At 50.9% G+C, this 23,974-nt stretch overlaps 2 protein-coding genes across 2 annotated transcripts; both read left to right on the forward strand.

The window, feature by feature from the left end:
• The first annotated feature begins 2,205 nt into the window (after positions 1–2,205).
• On the forward strand, positions 2,206–3,141 carry LOC134154559 (olfactory receptor 14J1-like). Its single transcript, XM_062601233.1, has one exon. The coding sequence runs from the start codon at positions 2,206–2,208 to the stop codon at positions 3,139–3,141; it is 936 nt and encodes a 311-aa protein (XP_062457217.1).
• A 9,670-nt stretch (positions 3,142–12,811) lies between these two features.
• On the forward strand, positions 12,812–13,744 carry LOC134154624 (olfactory receptor 4E1-like). Its single transcript, XM_062601299.1, has one exon. It carries the CDS (start codon positions 12,812–12,814, stop codon positions 13,742–13,744), a length of 933 nt encoding a protein of 310 aa, XP_062457283.1.
• The last annotated feature ends 10,230 nt before the right edge of the window (positions 13,745–23,974 follow it).

Raw genomic sequence — 23,974 nt, forward strand, 5'->3', positions numbered from 1 at the left:
TAAGTCTCTGGCTACAGGGCAATGCTCCTGTGTTTCCTGGGGGAGTCTTCTAAGCCCATCCCATCCCGTGAGTGTGGAGGATGGGGAGATGCTTCAGAGCAAGGATTCCCTGCCAGAGGAAGGAAGAGAGGTCCGAGGGACACATCACCCTGCTCCTTTCTTGAAGGATGGCTGCAGCGGTGTGAAGCCTGGCTGTGCACCCAGGTGGGCATGGACTGTCCTTCAGAGTAGAGTCTCTGAACCCCAGGGTTCTGTGTGCCTGGGGCAGGGACTCTGCTGCCTGCGAGGGTCAGCACTCAGCCTGCCTGGGGGCTCCACACAATGCTGCAGGGTGAAAGCTATGGGTGAAAGGAGGGACCCCTGGTAGGACAGGTGCTTTCTCCCATGGAGAGGCTAGTGCATGCAACAGGGCTAGGGGTCATACCCAGAGGTGACTTTTCAGCAGTAATGCCAAGGCAGGGGAGAGCTAAAAGAGAAGGTGCTTTCATGAGTTGGTGCTTTCAGTTATTTTCTGTTTGGGTGGGGTGAAATGGGATTGGATCTGTCAGGTTTAGACAGGGGACTGAGGCTGCAGGACAGTGGCACTGAGAGAGGAGCAGTTCTGGGAGGGACTTGGCAAATGCTTTCATCCACCCTGAAGCCTACAGTGAGAGTCAGCAGCACCTTTCGAGCCTCAGCTACGTTTGCTTCACCTGCTCCTTACCTCCTACAAACCTGGAGGTGCCCCTGGACAGTGCCCTGCCTCTGGGAGCTTTCTGCAGGGCAGAGCTGAATGCTCAGCAGGTGGGATGGGGTCTGTGATCACTGAGAGAGGAGAGACGTGGGAACAGAGACACAGCTCCCTGCAGGGATGGGTTTAGGCAGCAGAGCCATGGCCAAAGTGTGAGAGGAAACTATCCACTCCAGTGCCGCCTCTCCTCTCCCACCCAATACAGCTGTCTTCCCTCCTGGATATGGGGTACAGGACATGAGTCATTTCCTCAGCAGTCAGACATCCAGAAGTGACACTCCTGAGTGTCTCTCTGTTCCTCCCTGTCCCTGCCTCCCTTGCACAAATACCATGACGTTGCTCCCTGTTTCTTTCCTACCTGCCCATGCTGCCCTTGTCCTTCCCCTTGGGCGCTCTAGGCATGGGGGGGTGGGTGTTGATGCAGTTCAGACACCGACCATGTGGCACCTGTCATGAAGATATGTCTTTGACAGTGAGATGCAGAAGTCCCCCTCTAACCTTTGGGGCTCTGGACAATGCAGTTGCCCAGAAAGGAGGCAACTCTCTCTTCTGAACATCCTCAACACCCTTAGGACATTGAGCCATTTCTCTTGGGTGTCTGGCTGGGCTGCAAGCTGCCCTCCAGAAGGGCACAGCTCTCCCTTTGCAGTTGGGTGTAACCTAGGTGCCTTAGGGAGAAGCACCTAGATCCTAAGAACATGGAAATGCTACTGGGAGGCTGGATGTGGGCAGCTGGAAGGAGCAACGATGTGTTGCTGGCCAGAAGGGGAGGGCTGAATATCCCCCCCCCCCAACACACACACACACATACCCTCTGAAAGAGTGCTGGTGGGCACTTTGGAAGTGGATTTCTCTGCTCTCCACAGTGCCATTCCCTTTTTGGTAACATGAAAAACTCTTTTGCAATTGTTCTCCACCTCTGAGATGGGGGCAGAGGGCACCTGGGAACAAGCCAGCGCTCCTCCCTCTACACCAAAGCCAGAGTGAATCCTTTTGCCTCTCTGGAATCAGAAATGGTCATTCTGAGTGCAGCAGAAGTGTGGATGATTTCTACCTCCAAGAATCCTCCTCCGGTGTGACAGGGTCAAAGTCAGCTAAAGAAAACAAACCAAAAAAAAAGCCTTAAAACTCTTCATGAACCTACATTGTTTAGAATGGAGTGGATTAAATTTGACTGGAACTCGGAATATAAATCTTAGTCACATCTGTTCCCATGTAGGCAGTGCTGTAGGTCAGGGCTGACTCCTCGGGAGCCCATGGGCAAAGGCCGCTGCTCCTCATGGCAAACTCAGCCAGCACAAACCAGAGTTTAAGCCATGGAGCTCAGTGATGGTGCTGCTGAGATGGGGAGTGCTAATGTGTGTGTGTTCGGGGGCGGGGGGGGGTGGTTGAAAGAGCTTTGCTCAGAGAAGTGTGTCCTAATTTGTGTCTATCTGTTCTTCCTTGGACAATCCTGCAAGCTCAGGAGGTGCAAAATGTCCAACAGCAGCTCCCTCGCTGAGTTCCTCCTCCTGGTGTACACTGACACCCGGGAGCTGCAGCTCTTGCACTACTTGCTCTTCCTGGGCATCTACCTGGCTGCTCTCCTGGGCAACGGCCTCATCATCACAGCCGTAGCCTGTGACCACCGCCTCCACACCCCCATGTACTTCTTCCTCCTCAACCTCTCCATCCTCGACCTTGGCTCCATCTCCACCACTGTCCCTAAATCCATGGCCAATTCCCTCTGGAACACGAGGGCCATTTCCTACTCAGGATGTGCTGCCCAGGTCTTCCTGGTTTTCTTCTTGTTTTCAGCAGAGTATTCTCTCCTCACTGTCATGGCCTACGACCGCTATGTTGCCATATGCAGACCCCTGCACTATGGCACAATCATGGACAGCAGAGCATGTGTCAGAATGGCAGCAGCTGCCTGGGCCAGGGGGTTTCTCAATGCTCTCCTGCACACTGGAAACACATTTTCACTACCACTCTGCCAAGGCAACACAGTGGACCAGTTCTTCTGTGAAATTTCCCAGATCCTCAAGCTCTCCTGTGCAGACTCCTACCTCAGGGGAGTTGAGCTTCTTGGTATTATTAGCTGTTTAGTGTTTGGATGTTTCATTTTCATTGTGCTGTCCTATGTGCAGATCTTCATTGCTGTGCTGAGGATTCCCTCTGAGCAGGGCCGGCAAAAAGCCTTTTCCATGTGCCTCCCACACCTGGCTGTGGTCTCCCTGTTTCTCAGCACCGTCATATTTGCCTACCTGAGGCGCTCCTCCATCTCCTCCCCAGTTCTGGATTTGGTGCTGGCTGTTCTGTACGCAGTGGTGCCTCCAACAGTAAACCCCCTCATCTACAGCATGAGGAACAAGGAGCTCCAGCAGGCACTGAGGAAACTGATCCAGATGGTACTAGTTGAGCAGCAATGAGCTGCCCATCTCTCCTCACAACTGATTCCCAGTTCATCTCCAGCATCTCTTGTGCTTTGGGAGGTCTGTCTGTGATAGTCATGTTTGTGGAGAGATGTCTGAATTCCTCCCACATTTATGCAAGCAGAAACCTTGTCTTTCTCACCCAGAGGCCTTCTGTAGATCAGCCTATCACTGTGTCAGAGCTGGCCCCCCAAGTAGCATCTCTTTAATAAAAGAGGGTCTTCTTACTACTGTGTCCGATTGCTGGAGTCTTTTCCCAGAGATAGAGCCAAGAGTCTGCTCAGGGAATTACACCCAAAAAGGCCCTGTTGTTGTGCTTACATTTTCCATGGGCTTAGGGGCATCATCTCTTTTGGGTGATGTGTGTGGGAATGAGGGCTGGATTTAGCTGTCACTTGTGAGTGTCCAGGGTGCCTGGAAAGGGTGAGTGATCAAGAGGTGTGTGCTGGGGACTGTCCCACAAATTGGAGAGCTTGTGACAGATGGCCGTTCTACTGCAAGGGAATATGGAGTCACCCAGAGAGCACAGGGCATCTCCAGGGGCAGTGTGTGCCTGGAATGGGCAGTGAGAAGAGATTCTCAAAACCAGGCAGAGTAAAGCAAATGTGAAGGGCCAAAGCAAGGAATGCCGCACATGTCCCTGAGGAGAGGGAGTGGGCTGGGTCTAGTGACACCTCTGAACACATCCTGAGCAATGTGCAATGCCCTGTGATTGCTCCATCCATCCTCCACAGCCACAGACCCTGGTCAGGAGGTTGTCAGATGCAGTGATGCTGGTCCAATAGCCTCTGCCCTGATCAGCGTTGCCAAGGCAGAGTCACCCTGGGGCCTCACAGCCCGCTCGCCCTGCAGAGCAGCACCGGCAGACCAGGGCCTATGCAGAGCCCAGGGGAGGGGTGCAGGAATGGCTGACCAGGCCAGCATGCACACACTGATCTGAGAAATGGCTCTCTGGGGAGCAAGGATGCCTGTAGAGAAGAGCAAGGGAGCAATCGTGTGCTTGTGGGGAGGAATAAATGAAAACCTGTTGCTATGTTTGTCAGTCCAGGGCAGGCTGCTGTGTCACTGCAGCTGCCTGAGGCACCTCGGGCCCAGGATGGCTGGTCAGAGGGTCTGCAGACAACCAGTGTTAAGGATCTCCTTGTCATGGAATCAATGGAGACATGGAGTGACTGGCCTCCATTTCCTTGTGCCACTGCTGGCCCTCAGCCCTGGGGCTGATGGGAAGGCCGACACCCCTCCTTGCCGCCCAGGAGCTGCTGTGCTCTTCAGAGTGCCTGGGCTGTGTGGTAAGCATCCAGTGCTCTGCAGCTCCCTGTAGCAGGCACTGCAGTGGGTCTCCCTCATCTTGAGCTGCTCTGCGGGGTGGGCTGGGGAGAGGGCAGAGGAGGTGGGAACAGGTGGGGGCAGAGCTGGGCTGGGTGGGGAGAAATGCCAGCAGGCAGCTACTGCATGTGAATGGCAGTGTGACAGCAGAGGAAATGCAGGTCTCCTGAGAAAGGCACCAAGACATGGTGAGCACAGAGGAGAAGAGCCCATGTTCTTCCCTGTGCTGTGTGCTGTGACCACAAGGCAGAAAAAGGAGGGTTGGATACTGGCATAGTGTGGGTACTCCATTAAATCAGGATAGATTTAATAGAAGACTTACACTCCAAACTACTTGGGTAGCCCTGGGAGCTGCCTGGGAACGTCACTGATGGGAGGTTGCTGGAAGCACAAGTCAGAAACCAAGGTGGGACTCAGCTTGTTGTACCCTACAGGCACCTTAAATCTACTAGAACTCTTTCCTTATCTCAGCTGTGCTCAGCTGGAGCAGCTACTGGCTGTGAAGGAGCTTGACATTGTTGATGAAATGGAATATGCATGTCTGACCTTGACAGAAGTTTGGTCAGTGTGCAGAGAACACACTCTGGAGCTGCAATCACGCACTCTGCCAGACTGACTTTTTGTCAGATCTCCCGTAGATTCTTCTCCGTACATATGCACACACTGTTGAAGCTACTCCGTGATCATTGTCCCAGACAAGCCCTTCCAGCATTGACCGCACACCACACACAACAGCTGTGAGGTGGTCTGTGGCCAGCTCCATTCTTCAGCATGTCTCTATATCCCGATGGAGGGGAAAGGCCAGCCTTGCATGGCCTCTCTTCTGCACAAGACCCTGGAAGATCCCAGAGCACAGTATCTGTCAAACCTGTGTGGAGCACACCCTGGGCTTGGCAGGGGTTAGGTGAGTTGGTTAGAAACTACAGGCCAGGTGGCCAGGTACTGGAAAAGGTTCTCTGTGTTTCATCGCCTGTCACATCACCATGAACACTCCAGAATATCTGGACACGTGCTTGAACCTGGCTACAGTGTCTGGGCCAGCTTCACTCACCTCAGGTGGGTACAGTGGGATGGGGCCCTGGCTGCTGCTGTCCCCCCCATGCCAGTCATGTGACAGTCTTTGGCTCCCAGCTCCCAGTCCTGAGGGGAGCAACTGGCCCTTGCTGCATCCTGACAGTGGCACAGTTACAATGCGAAAATAGCTCTGTGCATCTGCAGCTGAATCTCCTGAAAAGACACCAGACATGCCCAGGACGATGTCTTGTCCAACTCCTGGACAGGTGTGCAACTAGCTGCCCAACACGGTGGTATGCACACAGGCAGTGGTGCATGTGCAAGGCCTCAGAAACCTCCTGACAAGCTGTGAGGGGGCTGAGTGCTGGGTTTAGTAGAGAGGCTGACTGAGGTGAACGGTGCCTCTGCCAACCACTCCCAGCACTGCTCAGGATGCTTGGAAAATCAGAACTTTCCTACAAGCTCCAGCTCCAGAATCAGCTCAAGCCTTTGTGCTTCCAGAGCCTTGCTCACTGCCATTTCCTTTCACTGATGCTATCAAGGGAGGTGGAGAGGTGGAAGCCAGGACAATGTTGTTCACAAAAGGCTTTATCAATTAACCAGATGAACCTCCTCCTGTGTGCATCACCAGGTTGGTTGGGACAACAGCTTTTCGATCTCTGGTCACCCACACGGATGTTGGGGGCTATAATGTGAGCATTGAATTGAGTTCTATCTCACCCAGGCACCTAAGCACACCGGTGACTCTCTCCTAGCTCCATGAGTAGAGTATCTTCAACAGACTTGAAGGCAGCTGGTCAGTCAGAAAGTGTTTGCTTCATGAGCCTATTACAGAGATGTGATTAGGTTCTGATCTTCTGGAAAATCCTAGGCACACGGATTCAAACTGACTACGCCCACAGCTGGGAGGCCTGGCAGCAGCAATCTCAGGGCCTGGTATTTGTACTGACAGCCACAGTAACCACTGTGCAACCTTCAAGAGGTTGTCCTCATGGTGAACATGCATTAAGAAGAAAGCGCTGCTTTCCTGGACCTGCTGCTCTCTGGGCCTGAACACATGCAGCTAGGGCCTTGGCACTGCTGCTGTGAGGCACGCAGGCAGAGGAACCTGCACCCATGGCACCTGAGGCCATGCTGTGGTGCTTAGAAGAACTTAGCTCGCCCCTTACCTCCAGCACACCCACCTCTGCCAGCAGATCCCCCCTGCCCAGCTGCTGGTACACTATCCAGCTCTGCTCATCTACGTGGCTGCTTGTGGAGCTGTGGGAGAAGCCACTTCGCTGTATCAGGCTGTGGCCAGACTCTTGTCCTTTCCGCAGTGACAAGGGCACCCTGGTGCACAGGAACACAGAGAAAGGAGCCCAGCAGGCTTTCCTGGCCACCCACAGGAGATGCATGGCCATGCAAGGAGAGGCGAAGCTGCCCTGGTGTCCTGACGACAGGGGCTGCATGAGGCCTGGCACCCCAGGGGCCTTGTGCCACGTGCCAATGCTGGGCCAGCAGGCCCCTGGCAGGGGAAACTACGGCATGGCTCCAGGTCCCCGATGTCACTGTGCTGTCACCCGTCAATGCTGTCCCAGTGCCGCAGGGCAGCAGAAGAGGTGGAGCCTCCCAGACCCCCGCCAGTTTGCCAGGCTTCGCAGCTGGCACACAGATGGCTGCAGCCAAGGCTCTGCAGGCTCTCTGGAGGCCTCCCTTGGGCAGAAACGCACCCACGCGCAGGCAGCAGGGCTATCGATGGCTACCAAGCAGGGCTTTATCGAAGAACATCTCAGGGCACCAGTGCCTGCGTATCAGCACACCCACTGATGGGAACACTCAGCAGCTGCACCTCCATTTAGAACACAGACCCCTTCCTGCCTTCGTCCGGCCTTACCTCCTGACCTTGCTTTGCACCTTCTCTGCCCCGCTGTGGTGCTGAGGCTACTCCCTGCCGTGCTTTGCCTGCTTGTCAAGGGCCTGTGCCTGATGCTCCGCACTTGGACACTGCCTGACGCTGCCTCCCATGCCCACTGCCACTTCTCCATCACAAGTCCTATGTCTAGCCTGTTCCTCCCTCTGCCCTTGACCACCTCCAGCCCCCTCTTAAGAAGTCCTGCTAGCTCTAACAGCAGCTTCCCTCCCACCTTGCATGCCCACCATGGACCTGTCCTCTCAGCACAAGTCCCAGTTCCTCGCATCTCTCTCGATGCCCTCTTCTCTGTGGTGAGTGAGCTCTTAATGCCAAGAGGCAGGAGTTTGATCTGTTTGCGCTGAGTGAGGAGATCATTTGTGGGTATGTAGCCTTAGTAGGCGAGGGGCTGTGGTGCTGAGCAGCCGCTTGCTCTCCATGGAGGGAGGGAGCTCACCCTGGGGCTAGGGCATGAGCCCATGGGTGCCTGGAGACAGCTGCCTTGTCCTGAGCAAGCTGATTGGAGCCATCAGGGCAAGAAATATCTTGATGCCTCGGTCTTCACATCCTAGTCCTTCAAGGAAGTTTGGGGGCTCATCCTCTCCTCTGCAGCACAGCTGAATTTGCTCTTTGTGGTGCTGTGCAGGAGACTCTGGAGGAAAACTGAGATGAACCCTCGGAGATCTTAGGGGAAGTCTTTGAGGAGCCAGAGGAATCTGAGAGGGTTCAGTGGCATAGGTGGGACCTGCTGCACCACCCTGGAGGAGGCTCTGTATGTGTGTCCTGGAAGGGAAAGGTCTAATGAGCAAGGCCAAGAGCTATCTCCTCTGGAACATGCAGCAGGACTCATGGGGGGATGCCAGAATGAGATGCCTTTGAGGGAAGACTAGAAGCCTTCCTCAGGGGGAGGAAGACATCTTTGCCACACTGGAGGAAGAACCTCTTAGCCTGGAGGCCTGAAGAAAGCCATGATGGAGAAGGCAGGCGTGGTGGGACCCCGGAATGCCTGTTTGCCAAGAAGACCAAGGCAACGGGCGTAGCATGGAGAGGTGCACCACTCTGTAGCCTCCTCAGGCCATCAGGGAGACCTGACACCCCCAAAGCCCTTGTGAGCTGGCCACACTGGTGTGCCCTTCCAAGCTTGTCGGCACTAAAGATCCTCCCTGTGGTGTTTCTGCCTCTGCACCTCATGACTCTGGCTGGCAACCTCCTCGTAATGCTGTCCATTGCCCATGAGTGATAGTTTCTCATAGCTGCATGCCTCTCCCTCACCAACCCTTTCTTCCCTACATCCAGCATTCATTTGTTACAGAGCCTGAAATGTTGGGTGACCACTTCTGTGCAGAGGAAATCATCTCTTTGGAAGGATGCATGGCCCACATTTCCGCCATCATCTCTGTCTGTATAGAAATCTGCCTCCTTGCTGTAACGGCCAATGACAGCAGGCCAATGATGGCTATGGCACCATCTGCAACCCTACGCACTTCAGCTGGCAGGGGCTGTGTGCACGGGAACAGGGATCCTCTACAGCCTGACTAGAATTATGATCAAATTGCCCTGCTTCACAGAATTTGACAGCTTGATCTGTGAGGAGCTGGTGGTGATCAAGCTAGCTTGCACAAAAGCCTACATTATTGAGACACTGATAATCTCCAGCTCTGAGCTCCTCTATACTTGCTTCATGGTCCCACTGGCCTTTTATGGCATCCTCCTAGTCTTGCTGAAGAAACATCTGTCCAAAGGTTTGCACAAGGCCCTCAGCGCTTCTGCTTATGGATGTAAGGCTCTTTCTGGGGTACTGCATCTTCATTTACTCCTGCCCTTGCACCAGCATCACTGAGGGCACTGTGATATTGGTCTTAAAACAACCATCACCTTTTGCTAAATCCCATAATCTACATCCTGGGAAATGAGTACACGATGTGGGCACTCCCCAAGCTAATGAGGAGAAAGGGAGCCACAGAGGAGAAATAAAAGCTAGAGCAAAAGCAGCTGCACTTTCCAGGGGCAGCTGCTGGTTTTCAGCTTTGTCAACAACAGGTAAATTTCATTGTGACAAATCAGCATCTGACCTCTTTCTGCGCAGACGACCCTGGTACCTCAGTTTGTGACCTGCAGGCCACGCTTACCAACCTGTGTTTGAACTCTCTTGCTCACTGAGAAATATTTTTAAAAGGGTTTCTTCCAAGATGAAGTTATCATACAAAATACGTCACTTTTTACCTTTTCTCTGGAAAGGCGTTCAAAGCAATGTGCAAGGTTTCATTTTGAGATAAGATTTTAGGAAGCTGAGGCTTCCGTAATTCCTCTGCCTGGTCTTCCCCTTTTCCGCCTCACCACTCTAAAGCTCTTCTAAAATTCCAGAATTCTTACTGACGGAGCAGCTAAAGATGCACGTGAAGAACTGTAGAAAATAATCCTGTCCCTACTTGATTTTTTATCACTGTCTCAAGGAGATAAGAAACAACGCTTGAATTCCATTCAGCAGGCATATCGTTTATTAATATTTCTCTCTTTTTAAGGGAGATCCCTTAAGATGAATGCCTGAAGCAGTAATCCTTTGTCAGCTCTCCATCAGAACATTGGGTCACTCAGTTTGCAAGAGTTGCAGTGTGCAGATTTTCAGCATGGCAGCTCTTACTCAGAGGCCTTCTTCCACACTGAGCTTGTGGTCTCTTTCCTAAGTCCAAGGCATCTTGGCAGAACTCATGGGCTGCCTTCTACTCTCCCAGCGTGCAAAGTTGGTAGTAGTTCACTAAGAACATCTTTAAGAAGGCAAAGGGAGTTATGTGGCATGGGTGAACACTTCTTCTTTGTTTCCAAAGGCCACTGAAATGGACTTTGAACAACTGTGTGAGCTCCCATAGCCACACAGATCTGCTGGGAGACTAACCGGACCCACAGTTCTGCTCCCAAGGGACTTATTACATCTCTTCCAAAGCTCATACTGTCAACGACCTGGGAGGATTTAATGAATCCCTTTGTGACTCTCTCACAAGGCATGAGTTTAACATTCCTTGAGCTCTAAATCTGTCTTTCAGAAAAGCACACAGCCCAAGCTCTGCCAGTTCTCTCTGATTTCATCACAGCACGAAAGGTTCTGTGTTTGGTGTTGAGAGCAATTGAGTACCACAAGCTCTTGCTCTCCAGAACTAGCCGTTACGGGGGAGGGCTGAAGGTGTAAGTCACCTCTACCTCCCGGTTTATCTTGTCAGTGTTGAGCTTTAACTTCTGATTTCAGGGCATGTCTTCTTCATATTGGCGGGAATGCTTTGGAAGCAGTCAGGAAGTTCAGTTTCTATTTTGATTTTTGCATTGTTCATAGGGCAATCAATCGAGAAGTTGTTTTTATTTTTGTTTCTATTACATATATACGTGTATATATATATATATGTGTGTGTATGTATGTATACACACACACACACACATATAAAGTAAAGGCTTGCACTGGTTAAATATCAGGATGATCTTCCAGTACAAGGGGACCATCTGCTCAAGATAACTTGGGAGGGACCAGAAAACAAAACACAATCCAAGCCAAAGGAAACCCTGCTTGTGCCGTTGCAGGAATTATCAGTGCCTCTGGCTAGAGGAATTTATGGACAGCGATAGAAAGGAAGAAATCTGTTTATCCATCTCCATTTTTTTGATCAAAATTTACTTTTTCTTTTATGGAGAAAACACCCTGGAATGCAACTCTCAATCATTCTTTTTCTGGACACCCCTGGAAACAACATAAGTAAGCTCACCTTTCCTCCCTACTCTCTTTCATTTGGGGTGTGTTGCAGGGAGAAGGGGCTGAGGCATCGACTGGAAGGAGAACAACACTTCTGCTTGGTTACTTTTCAGTTATTTTTGTAAAATCTTCAGTACAGGAGAAAATCAGGCATCTGAATCTTTGGAGACATCAATGTCTGTCTCTCAGTAGACTCTAAATGAAGATGGGAGCCTCTATGCATGTCCTTGGCAACTTCAGAGCCCTATGAAAATAGTCATGGGAGTTGTAACAGGTGAAAATACTAATGCAAATCTACATTCTACAAGCTTGTGCCTCCACCTGTAACAGCTGCAGACCACTTCTGGGGTATTCAGCCATTTCTGGAGCATCTACATGTTGTTAGAAGTGTAACTATCTTTCCGGTGCTTGGTTAGCGCTGTTCTCAGAAGCTCAGCATCTCAACAGCAAGGAAACCACAGAGGCACTGATTTCCAAATACAAGAACCCTGGGTTCCTGCTCAGAGGGGGCTTCATCCTAGCAGACTGTGGAGCTTTGACATGTCCTGCCATTTCCATATGATTATTTCTGCCACGCTCTTGAACCATGCACTGTAAACAAGCTTTCTCCTTTGTCGGACAGGGTTCCTATACGATGTCCTCTCATCTCACTGCTATTCCAAAGACAAGATTTTGTGTTTGTGTCTGTGTACTTTCAATGATTTTGCCAAAATTTTTAAATTTGCATTTCAAAATGAAAATAAAATCACACAAACACTGGAATATGGAACGGACACAGATATTCAAGGTGACTGAATTTGTGCCTGCAGGTGTTGCATTGCTTGATCCCTCCTAAAAAGAGCAGATATCAAGCAGCTAAGGTTCCTGGCTGGTTCCTGACTGAAAAACAGGTGAATCTGTTCTCCCCAAGCAAAGTCACAGCTGGGAAAGTGAACTGCACACTCAAATGAATTTGCAGAAAGCTATCTAGCAGGAAAAGAAGGAGTCATACCACTCTCAGGGACTGTGCTGGGTGTTCTTACACCAGCTTAGGGAGGGGGTTGGAAAACCAGACAAGACTTAACAAACAGCAGCAACAAACAAGTGTCTAGGGTCTTAAAAATGATCTTTTAGTGAAAGCCTACTTCCCCAGTCTATGAGATCTATGAAGAAGTCAGCAGTGACTTCCCTAAAGTCTATTCAGATGCCATCTCACTAAACTGTAATGACCAACACAGAAGCCTTCTACCAGTCATTTGATTTCTTCTACAGGGAAGGAGGAGGAATATCTGTAGGCACAGATTCATCCATTTTATGTCTGACAGTTGCAGACAGGTAACGTAAACCAGACTCCTGAAATCAGGAACGATGGCTCCTGAGATACATTCCACAGGGAGGCAAATCTTTCTGCTCTCTGATAGCTCCTGAGTAAGTCAGAGAAGTAGGTCAGCTTGCATTGCATTGTCTGGAAACTGAAGAAATCGCAGAGTCTCCCTTGAAAGCCTGTTCCAGGACTCGCTTGGCATTCACACTTGAATTCTGCTGCTAATATTAGGCATCACCTTTTGGGTGAAACTTCGAGGCTTCGCCCTGTTCTGTCTTTATTCCTCCATATAGCTCAAGTTTGTATGATCGCCATCATGTTCTGTCTTCTCATACCATAAACTCGATTCTCCTTTCACTGTGTCCTTTCTCCTAGGTGCAACACAGCCGTAAACACGATGTGGCAGAATCACACGATGGTGAGTAACTTCTTCCTCTCAGGACTCACCACCAGCCATGTGGCAGAGCTGATCCTCTTCACCTTCTTCGTGGTTATCTACGTGCTGATTATTTTGGGCAACAGTCTCATCATCTTCACAATTGCACTTGACCAGCATCTGCACAGTCCTATGTACTTCTTCCTCAGCAACCTCTCCATCATTGACATCTGCCACTCCTCAGTGGTGATGCCCAAGATGCTGGCTGACTTCCTGGTGGACAAGAAGAGCATCTCCTTTGAGGAGTGTGTGGCCCAGATGTTCTTCCTCCACCTCTTTGCCTGTACAGAGATCTTCCTCCTCACCATCATGGCCTATGATCGTTACATAGCCATCTGCAACCCCATGCGTTATGGCACCATCATGAGCTGGAAGATGTGCCTCCAAATGGCCACGGTCATGTGGATGGGAGGGCTGATACATTCTGTGTCTCTCACTGCCCTGACCCTCAATCTCCCATACTGTGGTCCCAGTGCCATTGACAACTTCTTTTGTGATGTCCCCTTGGTCATTAAGTTGGCCTGCACAAACACCCATGTCTTAGAAATGCTCATTGTCTCCAACTCAGGCCTCATCTCTGTGGTCTGCTTCCTGGTGCTGGTGACTTCCTACGTGATCATCTTGATCTCACTGAGGAACCATCTCTCGGAAGGGCAACACAAGGCGTTATCGACCTGTGCTGCTCACCTGACAGTGGTGACGCTTTTCCTGGGACACTGCATTTTCATCTATCTCAGGCCAGCCAGGAGTTTAGCTGCAGACAAAGTTGTGTCCGTTTTCTTCACGGCCATCACCCCTCTGATGAACCCCCTTATCTATACCTTTAGGAATGAGGACATGCAAAATGCTTTGCGAAAGCTGTGTAAGCGGCAGATTGATTCCCAAGACAAGTGACACTGCTGGGTGTCCCCTCCCTCTGGAGTATTCTCTGGGCATGTAGCTTCAGGTTTTGTCTTCTCTGCACCCTTAGCGCTGAGTTGAAAGCAAACAATGCCACTGGGTCTCATCCAGTGGAAGTTCTTTGAGGGATGCTTTAAGCTCATTCATTAGAGGGAAAGTGTTGAAATATAAATGCCAAGGTTGTTCTAGATTATTAAACTCTAAGGACCCAGATCTAAGGTTGTTAATCTGAACAGCCTAAGTGTGTTTTGCAGTAACACTTCTTCCATTCCAAGGGAACGTATCCCTTCACCCTGGGTACTACTAGAAGGAGTTAATGCTTTAGCAAACACAAGACCGCTTATTCAGTTTCCTCTTCTGGTCTGTGTGGTTAGCCTGAATTTGAGAGTTTCAAGCTTGTCCTCATTCAGATAAGGATTTGATGGATGTACAGGTTTTATGCAGGCAGGTATTTTTACTCCAAACCCTACTGCCTCTCTTATCCCTGTGTGTAGCAGGACAGATATTTTGTTTACTCTGGATGTTTCTAAATAAGCCAGTGAAGGCAGTGTTGAGCTCTTTGCCCATTTTCAGCAAGGTGTCTGGATCAAATAGTACTTTTAGCTTAGATATGTCTACTTATCCATTTCCCATATGGCTGCACAAATGTGCTAGCACGACTTAGAGTGCAGTTTACAATTTGGAACAAGGAGTGAGGAGAAATAGAAAGTCGCATGTCTCCACTGCCATTGGGGAACAGAGCAAACAGATGCATGCTCTGCAGGTAGATGATGACTGATAGAGTAGCATCAGCTGAGGAAGCTCGTAGTCCTCGTCCTCTGGACCACATGCGTACTGCTCTCTGGGGCAAACGTGTGACACAGATTCCTCCGGCGAGAAATTGCCAAGGACCATAGTGAGGTTTGGCTTGCATGCTTTCAGACTGAGGTAGTTGACCAGTGTTAATGCTCAGCTCTTGCAAAACAGCCTCCTTCATCAAGAGCCATCAGAAAACCAAGAATACTGCCCTCATAATCAGTGACTTCCCTTTGCCATCCACAGGAAATCAGCGTGAAAAGAACCTGTCTGATGGGCTAATTATTAAAGTTCAGTGGCCTCCCACTGCTCCCCACTGCACCTCATTCATGGAATTTCATCTTTGGCAAAACAAAATAGTGAGAAACTACACAGGATTATGTTCTTGGGCAGCCAGATCTTTATGCAGTGCTGCAGATTTACAGGGCTCCTGAGAACCTCTTGGGTTATGCTGGGAAAGGTAAAGGGGTATTTTTTTGGTCTCTTGATTAGGAATAAAAATGCAGCACAGACACTTTTAGAGTGTCAAAAGGTACTCTGGAGACTAGACTAGCTTCTGCCCACTCCCAGCCTGTTCTCACCTATATTTCTTGTAGCACATTAAAGCACTTTGTATGTGGGTGAGAGATTTCCCTTGTTCTGATGCTGCTATAAGTCTACACCACCTCACCCTAGAGCTGGAGCAATCCATGAGCCAGCTGCGCTGACCGCACACCTTCAAATAGCTCACAGCCTACTTATCCCGGGTAGGGATCGGGCCCTGCCCTGCCACCATTTAATTCACCCTCTTGCTCTGGCTCCATCATATGAATTACAACTGGTGAGAACAGCCAGTTCCTCTAAGTCCTGCCGTAAATCTTTCACTGAGGGTTTTCTCTGCTTCATGAATGAGCAGTGCACATCCAAATTAACAACAGGCTGATGGGAGGATGCAAACTTCAGCATCTGCCTCGGCTGTCAGGAGGGCACGTATAATGATCTCATTGCCAGCAGGAGGGCAGGTAGAAAGTTTGCACATGCTGCAGGTGGCTGCATCCCTACCCTGTCCATTATGGACACAACTGGTCTTTGAAAGCCAGCATGACCCAAGGAGGAGGAGCAATCTAGGAACTCATCATAAGGTCAGCTCATGTCCATGGTCCCAAACCAGTCAATGAAGCAGGCAAGCTCTAGGACCAGGAGGGTAAGAGGGGTTCACAGGCCTCTGGGGACAGAGCTCATTCTAGGAAGGAGTGTGCACTCCATATCTGCCCCATCTCCACTCCCTCCTCTACCTTTTGGGGCTCTTCCCAGGAGATCCTGGAGTGGGGAAGGGAGGGTCACACACTCTCTTATCCTACATAGGGTGGTACTACATCCCAGGCCCCATAGCAGCATGGAGGGTGAGGATGGGCACAGCTCCAACCCTAATGGGAAACAGAGCTGGCCTCCATGATGCCATAGCCTGTGTTATCAGGGGGCAGCTCCACAATTTCTCAGTGTAGACAGCTGACGGGGCCTCCACAGTGCCCCAGTGGGTGCAGAGAGGACAGGGATGTGCTCTGGGATAGGTCTAGGCTGGTGCCCTGGGGAGGAAAAGGCCCTGACATGCAGGGAGAGGCCTCTGCAGACATCAGGGCAGTTCCCCTCCAGGCCAGGGTCGGTGAAGGGTCTCTGCAAGTTGGCTGCACTGCACAGTGCAGTGCTGAGCACATGGGCTGAGCCCCGGTCCTCACATCCAGCCAGCCCACAGGGCATTCACTCCATGGCAGAGGGGGGGATGCTGTACGTCAGGCTGGGGCCCTGCTCTGGCATCTTGGATTCAGTCCCAGCAGGACTCTCCAGTATTTGCTCAGCTCTCTCTTCTGATTCCCAGTGCTGCAGCACTTCAGTGGTGCAGAGGCAGCCCCAAGGGCACTGCCGTGTGTGAGGTTTGACAGAGGTGCCAAGTTGGGAATGTCATAGCCTGGCTGAGCTGCCAAGGATCACAACCTCCAGCACTTTCCTGGAGATCTTTTCAGTAGGACTCTAGGAAGGATGTTGATTTCTCCCTTTGGAACAATTTGGGTTGCTTGGAGTGGTCCGTGTTTGATATACAAAGCCCTACTGTAGGGTGCTGTAGAGCAGCTGATGGGGATAAATGTTCCTGCTGTGGTCCTTTGCCTGTTTCAATGCACAGTCTCTGGCTGCCAATCCATATATTTTGATTTTCTCCAGAATCACCACACTGAAGGTGTTAAGTGCTTGTCTGAGTGGTGGCAAAAAAGCCCTACAGCACATGAGGGCCCTTGCACTTAAGGTACATTTACAAGGTGCCTTGTAGCTAAAAAGGCCAATGGTCTCCTGGGGTGCATTAGGAAGAGTGTTGCCAGTAAGTAGAGGGAGGTGATCCTGCCCCTCTACTCAGCCCTGGTGAGGCCTCATCGTGAGTACTGTGTCCAGTTCTGGGCTCCCCAGTATAAGGGAGATTTTGCACTACTGGAGAGAGTCCAGCACAGGGCTATGCAGATGATCAGAGGACTGGAGCATCTGCCCTGTAAGGAATGGCTGCAGGAGCTGGGCCTCTTTAGCCTGGAGAAGAGAAGCCTAAGAGGGGATCTTATCAATGCCTACAAATGCCTTCAGGGAGGATGTCAAGAAGATGGAGCCGAATTCTTTTTTTGTGGTGCCAAGCGACAGAACAAGAGGCAACGGGCACAAACTGAAACACAGGATATTCCATCTGAATATAAGGAAGAACTTCTTCACTGTGAGAGTGACAGAGCACTGGAACAGGTTGCCTAAAGAGGTTAAGGAGTCTCCTTCTCTGGAGATATTCAAACCCAGCCTAGAGGCAACCCTGTGCAACGTACCTAGGTGCAGCTGCTTGAGCAGAGAGGCTGGACTGGATGATCTCCAGAGGTCCCTTCCAGCCTCAACCATTCTGTGATTATGTGATTGGGGAGAAGGTGGTGAGGGTTGGGGGTCAGGTAGTGACTGTGAGGCTGTGCCACTCTTGCTGCACTGCCAGTCCCTGTGATATGGGGAGAAGTGACAGGAGACAGGGCAGCACAAGGGTGGCGGTAGGTGGCAAGGCAGGGGCACGGGACAGCGGGGGCTGCTGTGAGGGGCCGTGGCCGGTGTTTCTACAGTGCGGCAGCTGTTGTGTTCACCTCGTAGCAGAAGTCCCACACTGACCCCAGGCAGGAAGAAGCCATTTCTGTGACACGCTGTCTGTGCCACCTCCCATAGGAGAGGGACATGCAAAGAGGGTACTCCGCTTCTCCTGGTGCTCAGGGCCAGCTCCATGAGGCTGCCCCAGCATTGTCTGAGGAACATCTTCATCCTAAGCTTCCATCCGTGCTTCATCCCTGTGCCTACACGCATGGCCCCACTGCGCAAACACCACACAGGGCAGCGTGCATTCAGGGATGAGGAAACGTCCCTCTGACATGGCCCCCATGAAAGATTTCAGTGACCCATCCCCTCCCACAGCTCTCCTGCTCCAGCAGCCTCCTCCAGAGCCCAGCCCTGGGCATCTCCCACACTAGAGTTAGCACAGAGCCATCCCCAAGGATCTGTCAGGGTCTGGGCAGGGAGAGAGGCTGGGCAGAGCTGGCCGTTCCCCTCAATACCAGCACTGGGTCCAGTAGGATGGAGCTGGTCACACAGAGAAATTCACCCCCCAAAATGTGAGTGGAAACATCCAGGGCTGGAAACAGCTGATGTGAGAAGCTGGTCTGTGACCAACCGAAGTCGGGGCACCTGTACGGTTGGTCCATGCAACCAAGGGCACAGACCAGCCTCCTCTTTGGTGCCCAGGTTCTCCTCAGGCCATTCCCAGTCCAGCTCAACCCCTCCTCAGCTCTCCACACCTCCCCTGCCCACTTCCTAGACCACCCAGAAGAGCAAGTCAGCCTGGGGGTGGCCCCACAGTAGTACCTTGCTCCACAGCCCTGGCCCTCCAGTGGGCACAGCAGCTCTGGGGGCACAGCAGGGTGTGGGGAGGTGTCACCTGCCCCATCAGCCTCCTAGCTGGGACTGCCATTTACCTTTTAGTGACTCCACGTGATCTTGTGAAGCTCCATTCATCACCCATCCCTAAGCACGTGGTGCCTTTGGAGATGCCCTGTGCCCCCCTGGGGCTCCATACTTCCTTTGAGGACAGCTGCCAGCCCTGTCCTATGGTGTGGCCATTCAGCACCTCCAAGAGCACTGGGCACCCACAACTGAGAACTGAATCCAGCCCTCATTCCCTAAAAACATCACCTGGGAGCTAATTTTCTTGAGCCCATGGAGAGCCATGGAAAAGAAACAGGGTCTTTCAGGGGGAAAGTCCTTGAGCACATTCTGGCCTCCAGCTTTGGAAGAAGAGCTCAGCCTTCAAGGACTGCATGAGAAAATCCTCTTTTACTCGAGAGACAGGCCAGCTCTGCCACCGTGATGGACACATTTACAGCTGGTGTTTCAGTCAAACAGACTGGAAAGATGGGATGAATTCGGATGGTTCTACACAAACATGATTGTCACAGAGAGAAGGCCCAGAGTATGAGAGTTGTGTGAGATAAAGTGGAAGCCAGCTGTGGAAGCCACCACTCATTGCTGCTGAAGTAGAACCGATGGAGTCAGTCTTCTCAGGGCCTCCTGGAACTCCTTGTTCCTCCTGCAGTAGAGGAGGAGGTTCAGTGCTGGAGGTACCGCTGAGTACAGAAGAGCCACCACCAGATCCAGAACTGGAGAAGAGATGGAGGGGGGCTTCAGGTAGGCAAACGTGCCAGTGCTGATGTACAGAGAGACCACAGCCAGGTGAGGGAGGCACATGGAGAAGGCTTTGTGCCAGCCCTGCTTAGAGGGGATCCTCAACAGAGCCCTGAAGATCTGCACAATGAAAATGAAAGAGCCAAAGGCTAAACAGACACCAACTACAATAAGCCCAATCTCCCTGAGGTAGGAGATGTGTTGTCTTAGCAGAGGCTCCCGTCAAGAAGGCAAAAACGAAGACCTGGGCAGCACATCCCGAGTAGGAAACGGGCCTGGTGTTCCAGAGAGAGTTGGCCATGGATTTAGGGACGGTGGTGGAGATGGTGCCAATGTCAAGGAGGGAGAGGTCGAGGAGGTTCGTTTCCTCCTACTTCAGGGACTGATTAAGGGGAGTTAATCAATACATCTAATGCTATTGAGAAGCCCCTGGGATGCAGGGACATGCGACTGCGCATCCTGTGAGTTTGTGGAGTGCGCAAACAGGAACTGAACCCCACTCCATCCCAGGGGCTTCTCAGCAAGTTCTCTGTGCCCAAGTTGGAGTGTGCACTGAAATGTCTGTCTCCATGGGAGCTCCTTTTCCAAGGTCCCACTGTAGCTGGTGGAGATGGACAGAGGGAATCAGCTCTACACACACACACACACACCTGTTGTATATGAGTGCAGAGGACTGCAGAGGGATGAACTCCAGGGGGTGGAGAGGGCAGGGAAGAGAGAGAGAGAGAAGCACTTCACTTGTAAGAGAGAAGCAATAAAATATTTATTATGGTAAAATAGTGATTTAACAAAGTCCAATTGCAAATAAGACAGTGATTTTAATGAGGGTTGTTGGCAAGGTTCATTTGATTATTTACTGCCTGGAGGAGGACAGGGTCAGATCAGAGTGTTAAGGAGGCCCTGCTGTTGAGTTACAAGGCTCAGGATGGGTGCCTCCAAAACTCCCCCTTGGAGGAATAAGGGTGCACCTAGGTCCAATCCCAGCCTCAGACCTAGTCAGCGGTTTATATTTAAGAGTGCTGTGCCTGTTTACACTGTCTGAGCACCGTCACAACCCCTTTGCACATTTAAAGCGACAGAGGTGGTCCAAGACACATGCAAGCATCTACTTGCTCTGATGGAGCAACCATGAGACCCACATTCTTCTGCAGCATCAGTTGGGGACCAGGAGAGAATCTCCTTGGTCAGATGAAATGACACTTGCCACCTACTACTGCAAGAGTTCTGCTCACTAGGAAGCTGAGGATGTCAGAGGAGCAGGCTTGGGCCTACCTGGGGTGGGGTGGGGGATGGTTGCTAGAGGGATCCCAAGGGACTCAGCTCTGAAGTGCAGGGTAGCTCAGGAAAGCTCTCCTAGTGAACCTTGCCATCAACCCTCGTTAAATTACTGTCTTATTTGCAATTGGACTTTGTTAAATCACTATTTTACCATAATAAATATTGTATTGCTTCTCTCTTACAAGTGAAATGCTTCTCTCTTTAAGGACAGCATCCTCCAAGCTCAAGAGTGCTGCTTACTGATACTCAGGAAAACAAGTAGATGTCTCAAGAGGCAGGATGGCTGAACAGGCAACTCATGACTGAACAACAGGAGGACATGAGAAGCGTGAAGAGGCTGCAAAGGAGGAATTTAGAAATATTGTCCTGGGAATCTGGGAAGCAGTTAGGAAAGCCAAAGCGTCTCTAGGATTGACACTTGCCAAGAATACTAAAGGCATGTAGATGAACTGCTGTTGCTTCAGTAACAGCAGATACAGACCGCTCTGCAGATCTCAGTACCTTTGCTTCACTCCCCAACCACAAGGACTCCCAGGCCACCCTCCTAGAGTCAGGATTCCCAAGGTAAAAAACAGTCAGCAGAGCATGAACACTGAGTCAGAGTTCCTTGGGAGAACTCACTGCATGCAAGTGTATGGGATTGCATGGGCTACAGCCAAGGATGCTGAGAACTGGCTGCCATCTCACAAGGTCACTCTGCATTGTCTTTGGATGTTTGTGTAGCCTGTGGGAGGTACTAATGATGAGAGAAAGGTAAACATTGTATTCAACTTCAAAAAGGCCAAAAGGACTATCTGGGGAACTACAGACTGACTGTTCAGCTTCACTGGATCAGGAGTGTGTCATGGAGGGAGTGCTCTACTATCGCAAGTCTGGGTCCATGAGCATGGACATTAAAAGGACAGCATGGGTAGAAAAACAGAGGGCTAAAAAATGGTTGGATGACTGGGCTCAGAGGGTTGTGGTGAGTAGGGTAGTTCTCTTCCTGGAGGCCAGAAGAGCGATGGGACCACAGGGTCTCTCCTGAGACCTGTCCTGTTTAATACTTTGATGAGTGACCTGGCAGAGGTCATGTTCATCACGTTCGTAGATGTGTCAGCTTGAGCCATCTACACGTACACATTACAAGCTGGCATACGGGAGCTTCAGTCTGGAGGACCTTGAGAAAATTGGGGATTCAGCCAACAGAAATCTTGCCAAGTTTTACAAGGAGAAGGGGCAAGTCCTGCTCCTGGGGACAGATAACTCCATGCTTCAGAGCAGGTTGGGACCTTACTGGCTGAGAAGGGCCCTTGAGGAGCAGGGCCTGGATGTTGTGAGAAATGTCATATGAGCCAGTGGGGTACAGTCATGGTGAACAAGGCCAAGTGACCATAGGTTGCATGAGGAGGAGTGTGGCCACCCACACAAAGGAAGCCACTATCCCCCCAAACTCAACCCTGAGGTGGCGACAGCTGGTGCAGTAGTGTGTCCCTGTTTAGGTCTCCCAGGAGCTTTTCTTGGTAGTGGGAAGCAGCACAAGAAGGGGAAAGAGTCACAATCTGCAGCTTGAGAAGTTCAAAATGGACATTAACATGAATCAAGGTCACTTGAAGAGCAGTGCTGTGGTGCAAAAGGTGACCCAGAGGGAGTCTGTGATCAGACTGACTCTGTGTTTCCAAGAACAGCCAGTGAGGACAGGGAGACATCAGTAAAGGAAGGAAGATGGAGGTGAGAGCAAGGTGTGGAAGTATCTTGGATGCCTACAGTCCACAGGCACCCAGCATCAGGCATGGGACAGTGTAGGACTGCTGTTTCTGGTGGAAACAGCAAGGGCATTGGCAAGGCTGAAGGGCCTGAAAGAGCAGAGGTCCTTGTTCTGTGGCTGTTGTCTCTGTCAACATGGCCTACCAGGAGACAACAGGGCCTCATTGTCCCCTTACCCACCATGACACTCCAGGAGGTGTCATCCTGCACTCGGCATTGCACACCCCCACCTGTACACTGGCCCCAGGAGCAGTCCTGGGCAACTCATGGGGGAAAGGATCTGTCTTCTCAGGAGCTAGCTGTCCATACTCAGCCATTTTGCTTGATAAAACACATCAAGGGTTAACTCAGCATCAGAGTCACCTGCTCATTGCCTTTGCCTACCTGCAATCAGTGCCTCCGACTCTCTGCTCTAATCAGCCCCTGGGGAGTCTTTCTTGCTTATGTCCCTCCATGGGACCCATTAATGCTCTGTGTAACTTTGGGCTCTGCTTCTGACTTTGACTTCTTAAATGTTTTGTTCAGTCGCTTCTCAGTAGCTGATGCTGATGGACTCAGCACCAAATACACCATGTGGCCCATTAAAATGAAAAAAAGCCCTGATGAACCTTGTCCCTTCCTAAAATTTACTTCTGGTCCTGTATGACTAATTGCAATGGTTTCAGCCATGTAGCCGAAAGACGGAGACTTTAATAATATGGAAGTATTTCTGCTTTTAAAATTTATTATTATTGTTATTATCCTACATACAGAGTAAGTAATAAGAACATTGTCCAGTTGGTACGGATCCAGAGTGTCCCTCAATGAGGTCAGGACACACAGGAGAAGCAGTGCCCCAGAGGTCAGGTGTTGTTCAGGTAGTCTTCCTCTCCATCTCCCCAACCCTGCCATTGCTCTCTCAGTCACCTGGGACTTCCATCGCTCTTGTTAAAGCTAAACTTTTTCCACTGAAGTCTGCAACTGAACTGTACAGCTCACCTGCTCCAATTCCCACCTGCTTTCCTTAGACAACTAACTGCAAATAGACACAGAAGATTCCCCTTTTTATTGCAAATAAAAAAAAGCATGATAGAGTTCCATTAAAAATAATTACGTTCCTCCACAGTATGCTAGGACCAATCTGCCTCCAGTGAGGCCCACTTCCCACAGGGACAGGAAACAAGAGATAGATAGAAACACAATTAAGAACTTGGCTAAAGGGACAGGCTAGTGAAAGATGGAGCAAGCTGGAAACTCTCTGGAGTGCAAATGAGCTGCTCGGTATCTGAATGAACCCAGAGTACGGGGAGGAGGAAAACTGGAAGCAATGGGAAGTTACAAATTGACAATTTAATCAGGGCATGTGGAAACAGAAGAGAGAGCCACGCAGCTGCTGAAGGATCCTGGGCCATGCTGGGGGCCGTGCTGCTCTTGGGGATCCCTGACCGGGCTGTGCTGCTATACAACAGTCTGTGCTGAGACAAGGAGGAGCAGGAAGGTTGGTTGTAAGGATATTCCTAAAGTCCAGCAGCTGCAGAGGTGGGAGCTGGTCACCTCCCAGATTTCTGAATGAGCTAAAACACAGGCCCTGAGCCATTGCATTGCCTTACAGGCTCTGCCCTGGAGCCTGGGCAGCAGCCCTGTAGTGTGTGGGCATGTCCTGAGAAGCTCAGGGCCAAAAATGTGGGAGATCCAGGGAACTAGGGCTGT

This window comes from Rhea pennata, unplaced genomic scaffold, assembly GCF_028389875.1.
Source record: "Rhea pennata isolate bPtePen1 unplaced genomic scaffold, bPtePen1.pri scaffold_32, whole genome shotgun sequence".
Classification (NCBI taxonomy): domain Eukaryota; kingdom Metazoa; phylum Chordata; class Aves; order Rheiformes; family Rheidae; genus Rhea; species Rhea pennata.